Source organism: Lactuca virosa, chromosome 5 (genome assembly GCF_052849685.1).
Source record: "Lactuca virosa cultivar CGN04683 chromosome 5, Lactuca_virosa_CGN04683_v6, whole genome shotgun sequence".
NCBI classification, from domain to species: domain Eukaryota; kingdom Viridiplantae; phylum Streptophyta; class Magnoliopsida; order Asterales; family Asteraceae; genus Lactuca; species Lactuca virosa.
The window spans coordinates 137,107,240-137,112,861 of record NC_136430.1 but is presented as its reverse complement, the minus strand read 5'-3'; the positions used below and the strand labels follow the sequence as shown (position 1 = coordinate 137,112,861).

The window sequence follows — 5,622 nt, the reverse complement described above, 5'->3', positions numbered from 1 at the left end:
ATAATGATAATGGAGAAGGGTGCGACGAATTCTTTTGGTCAGGTCCTATTCATAATGCAGATGAAACCAAATGTCTTTCCGAAATGACCTCATGGAAAACGAAAGTGAGATATGTTGCAGAACCATTGAATTGTGTTAACCCTTGTTACGATAAAGCTGGTCTGAGTGGCACTAAAAATGTCCCAAGTGAAACGTCTTCTGAACAGACCTATAAGCCAATTCGAAAATAGAAACCTAGGTCTACTGTTCATTTGTCTGCTGAAGAAATTGTTGCTAAGAAAAGGCAGATGAATGCAAGATATAGGAAAAACTTACAAGAAATAAAGCGTTTTTGGAAAAACAAGAATTCCAATCAAAATTCTGTTAATCCAGAAAGATCTTCAGTTCAAAATACAAATTCTTCTTCTATTCCGAAACCACAATCAAAATCCTTTTTCATAATATCCTATTTCAAAATCAAAGGTTTCCAAACCTCATGTTTTAAAACCTATTGGAAAACCTAAATCCAACTGTCCTGCCCAAAACACATTTTTCAAACTATGTTAACATCGAATCAAAAGATGTTAAGGGAAAAGGTAAATTGTTTTGGAACCTGAGATAAGTCTCAAGGAATACAAAGCAATTTTAAAAAGAGAGGAAAAGGAGTTTGCGGAAAAGGTGGCTAAGCAATGCAAATAATCTAAACAAAGAAAAGCTCCTTTTGTTGAAATTAATCTTGGTGAAAATAAAATGAAGGTTTTTAAATCTTTAAAGGAGAGAATAATGTTTTGCTAAAAAGATCTTTTTAGGTTTGATAAGAATAATATTTTTCCTGTTCTTAAGAAATCCTCACAAGGACCCAAGAAGGCTTGGGTTCCTAAATCTCTCTAAATTTTGTAGGTAATGCGTGACGAACAGTACGACTCTAAATGGTACATCGACAGTGGCTGTTCACGTCACATGACTGGAAGAAGAGAAGAGTTGTGAGAATTCTGATCGCTAAAAGATGGTGGCAGAGTAAAGTTTGAAAACAATGCCATATGAGGAATTAAAGGATATGGCATGATTACGAATGTCTAATTCTCCATTCGGAAGGTAGCTTATGTGGAAAGCTTGCAACATAAACTAATAAGAGTTTCACAATTGGTTGTGGGTATCGTGCTGAAAGTATCATTCGATGATGAGAGATTAGAGATTATTGAGAAGAAAACAAAAGCAGTGCTACTGAAATCTCAAAGAAAAGGCGAAATGTATCCTTTGAATTTGAAACCGATCAAAGGGAAGCCAACCATTTGCCTTCTTACGAAAGCATCTTCGGATGATAGTTGGCTATGGCACCGAAGGCTCTCCCATTTAAATTTCAAGGATATAAACAAACTCGTACTTGGCAATCTTGTACGTAGCTGACCTCTTCTGAAGTTTGAGAAGGAAAATCTATGTGCTGCTTCTGAGCTAGGAAAGCAAAGTCGTAAATGTCACTCGACTACTATTAATACCAAAGTAATTGAGTCACTAGAACTGTTGAAAATTGATCTTTGTGGCCCATCTGCCATGGAGAGCATTGGTGGTAATAAGTATATTCTAGTTATAGTTAATGATTTTTCAAGATTTACTTAGGTTTATTTTCTTAGACAGAAATCAGATGCTACTTCGAAGCTAAAGAATTTCATCAAGCAGATCGAGCTTCAATTGCGAATGCCCGTTCGGAAAGTACGCAATGATAATGATTCTGAATTTAAAAACCAAGTATTTGAAGAATTCTTAACTAAAAGAGGGGTTGCTCACAACTTCTATGCTCCTTACACTCCACAGCAAAACGGTGTTGTTGAAAGACGACCCGCTCTCTTTGCGAAGCTGCAAGGACAATGTTATCTTTTGGGAATCTTCCACTTTACTTTTGGGCTGATGCTATCGGGACTACTTGTTTCACTCAGAATCGCTCTCTAATCAATAAAAAATTCTTAATCACACCTTATGAGATTCTGAATAAACGAAAACCTAACGTTAAGTTCTTTGATGTCTTTGGTTCCAGGTGTTTCATATTCAATTCCAAAGAGCAACAGAACAAATTCGATGTGAAAGCAGACGAATGAATCTTTTTGGGGTATTCTCTTACTTCGAAGGCATATAGGGTTCTGAACAAAAAGTCGAAAAGATTAAAGAAACCTATTATGTCACCTTTGAAGATAATTATCTAAAGACGTATCAGAAAGCTGATTGTCCATCTGAGGAGATTTTTCCTTCGATAAATCTGATGACTATTCCTCTTTCAAATCTTTATGAGGAATTCATGAATTTGTTTGATGAGCCCGAAAAAGCAATTTATTCAGAATCAAATGCAACAGATAATAAGGAGGATGAACTGAAGAAAATTATTGATGGTGTTGCCAAAGATCTTGGAAAAGAGCCACTCATTCCAAAGGCTTCTGAAACTCCACCTCAGCCGTAAGCTACAAATGCTCCTGTTCTTGGGGAGATTTCAAATCCAGAAGTCAACACTGATATTCCAATCCAGGGGGAGAATCTGATTCTGAACGTAGAGTCGTATGCAAACTTCCAGGGGGAGAATGAGAATGAAAATAATGACTTCGACGCTTAATCGGAATTCGAAGACGTGAATGCAGAATTGCATCCAACCTATGATCCGAACTACCCTCCATTGACCAAATGAACCAAAGATCATCCTAAGTCTCAAGTAATCGGAGCAATATCTTCATAAGTTCTCACAAGAGCTCAACAAAAAGCGAATCAAACTGAATTATTTTCAAAAATGAAAATTTGCATGTTTAATTCGTTTATCTCCAAAATTGAGCCTAAAACTATGAGGATTTCTCTTGATCATTCAGATTGGGTGCAAGCTATGCAGGAAGTGCTTAATGAGTTCGAGCATAACAAAGTATGGAGATTGATCCCAACTCCGAAGGATGCATCTGTGGTCGGATTAAAATGGGTATTTTGGAATAATCTTGACAAAGAAGGCAACTTAATTCGGAACAAGGCACAATTAGTTGTGAAGGGATACTGCCAGGAGGAAGGCATATACTATGAAGAAACATTTTCACTGGTTGCAAGGCTGGAATCTGTTTGGATTTTCCTTGCCTATGCAGCACACAATAATTTTGAAGTCTATCAAATGAACATGAAATGTGTGTTTATGAATGGTAAATTAGAAGAAACAGTCTATGTGGAACAGCCACCAGGTTTCATAAATGAAAATATCCAAATCACTATCATATTTTGGATAAGGCTGTGTATGGTTTAAAACAAGCACCACGTGCATGGTATTAAACCCTTACTCATTTCTTAAAGCAATCGAAAATTAAACAAGGTTCGGTCGACCCAACCTTCTTTTACAAGAAATATGGTGACCATCTAATGATCGTCCAAATTTACGTTGATGATATCATTTTCGGATTCACTAATCCTAGATTAATAGTTGAATTCCGAAAACTGATGGAAACTAAATTTGAGATGAGCTCAATGGGTCCTATTAACTTTTTCCTTGGTTTAGATATTAGGCAGAGTTCATAGGGTATATTCATCAACCAGGAAGCCTACACGAAGACCTTGCTTGCGAAATTTGGAATGGTGGGAGATTTGAAAGTCAAGGTTCTAATGGCATTCAGAACGAAACTTACACCATCTTTGTGTTGGATTAATGTCTAAGTCCATAACTCAAATTGGTAAGACTTGACCCGACCCGGCATGGTCCATTTCGGTTGCATGGCATCGGGACAATTGGATAGACAAGATGAGGAAAAAGGATACTAGTGATTTATATTAATATATTATAAGTTCTAATATATTAATATATAATCATATTATTTAATTAGTATTGATCAAGAATTAATTTATAATTAATTAAGTGATCAAAAGGAACTAATTAAATATGGACTCTAAGATATATGTATGTGATGGGCCATGTTCATTTAGGTTGGGCTAAGCTTTCATGGATAGTCCATGGAGTGTTTAACCCATGGATCATATGAAATGAAAGGTCATGGGTATTAGGGTGTAACCCTAATCTCCACACTATATAAAGATGTCCTTGGTTGGTGAAATTGGAACTAGTGTGTGTACACAAAAGGGCAAGGCCGATTTCACTAGAGAGAACCAAAGTATCCTTATTCTCAAGGTTATTCCAAGTGTTCATGGTGTTGTGTGAACCATTTGAGGTGTCACACTTGGGGCACTAGACACTCAAGCTTCATGAAGACAAGTTAAATCAAAAAAGGTATGTATTCTATCTATTTTATTACCCAAGTATATGATATTTGTATGCTAGTATAGGGTAATATCTTGGAAACTTCATATTTGCATGTATAATAGAGAAAACATAGATCTAAGGTATTTAGGGTTGTATGTGCACCATAGGATCTTATAGTATACTAAAACCCAACAGTGGTATCAGAGCCATGGGTTGTTTTCTGTTATATTCATGCAACTGTTTGATTTTCAAAGTTGAAAAAAAAGAAGAAAAAAAACATGAAGTTTGTCATATTTTAAGATAATTACTTGTTTTGTGAAAAACTAATTATTTGTAAAATTTGAATCATTTGCTATATGAGTTGAATTATGTCAAATTTAGTAAAAGATAAAATGATATGATTATTTTATTAGTTTTAAAAGTTTGATCTAAATATTTTAAGGAGTTACAAATTTTCTCATAAAATTTTGGAGCTCAAAAAGTTTTTTTTAAAGTTGTGATCTTATGTGTTTTGAAACCTCCATAAGTTATGGATATGAAAAGGTTTTAAAAAAAAAATGATTCAAAGTTTTTATGGAGTTACAAAATTTGGTGTTAATGTTTTAAAGAATTCCATAACTTATTCTTAAGTTATGGAACATGAAAAGTTTCATCGTAAAACAAGCATTTAACTCCATAAGTTATGGATTAGCAAAAGTTCTATGTTTCCTTGATTTATGAGTTAGTTTAGATTAATGGAAAAAAAATTGTGTTTTAGTTGTTTTCAATCCTAATTAATCTAAAAGTTGTTCATAAAATGTGTTTTTTTTGTAACTTGTCCTCAAGTTATATGAAAAGTCACATTTATGAATCTTAAAAACTCATAAATATGCCTTAGGTTACAAAAAAAAATGAAGAGTCTTTTCTTATAAATAGTTTTTATGGCTCCATAACTTGTCTTCAAGTTATGGATGTCCAAGAGTCTCTTCATTAAAGGTTTTAAAGCTTTACTTAAAACTCATAAGTTATGAAAATCCAAGAGTTTTGAATAGTTTCAAAACTTTCCCTCAAGTTTTGGAATTTGAAAAGTTATCTGTAATGAATACTTTAATTCCAAGTTAAGCCCTTAGAATTTTAAAAGTTAAAATTCAACCCTTATACTTTATAATATTATAATTTAATTATATATATATATATATATATATATATATATATATATATGTATAAGAGCAAGTCAGTCTTACCATTAGTAGGCCTCATTCACGAAGCCGGTCTATAAGGGGGGTATAAGGTTGTTGCCTATAAAATGGCAGCTTAATGGGTGTCCACTCTCACCCACCGCTTCCATGACTGGTGGAGGGTCGTTAGCCGAACAGGTAGGACAAGGACTATAATTCTCCCTTCATTAAAAGTATTAATGATAAATACTAAGTAACTAAACACTTATAAATTCCCAA

At 34.1% G+C, this 5,622-nt stretch overlaps 1 protein-coding gene across 1 annotated transcript; it reads left to right on the top strand.

Moving 5' to 3' along the window:
* The first annotated feature begins 2,800 nt into the window (after window positions 1-2,800).
* Window positions 2,801-3,241, top strand: LOC145111783 (putative mitochondrial protein AtMg00820). Its single transcript, XM_079048034.1, has one exon. It carries the CDS (start codon window positions 2,801-2,803, stop codon window positions 3,239-3,241), a length of 441 nt encoding a protein of 146 aa, XP_078904160.1.
* Window positions 3,242-5,622: the final 2,381 nt, after the last annotated feature.

Excerpts from the sequence above, each read along its gene's own strand:
- LOC145111783 (XM_079048034.1), top strand. The coding sequence starts at position 2,801 with ATGAGGATTTCTCTTGATCATTCAGATTGGGTGCAAGCTATGCAGGAA.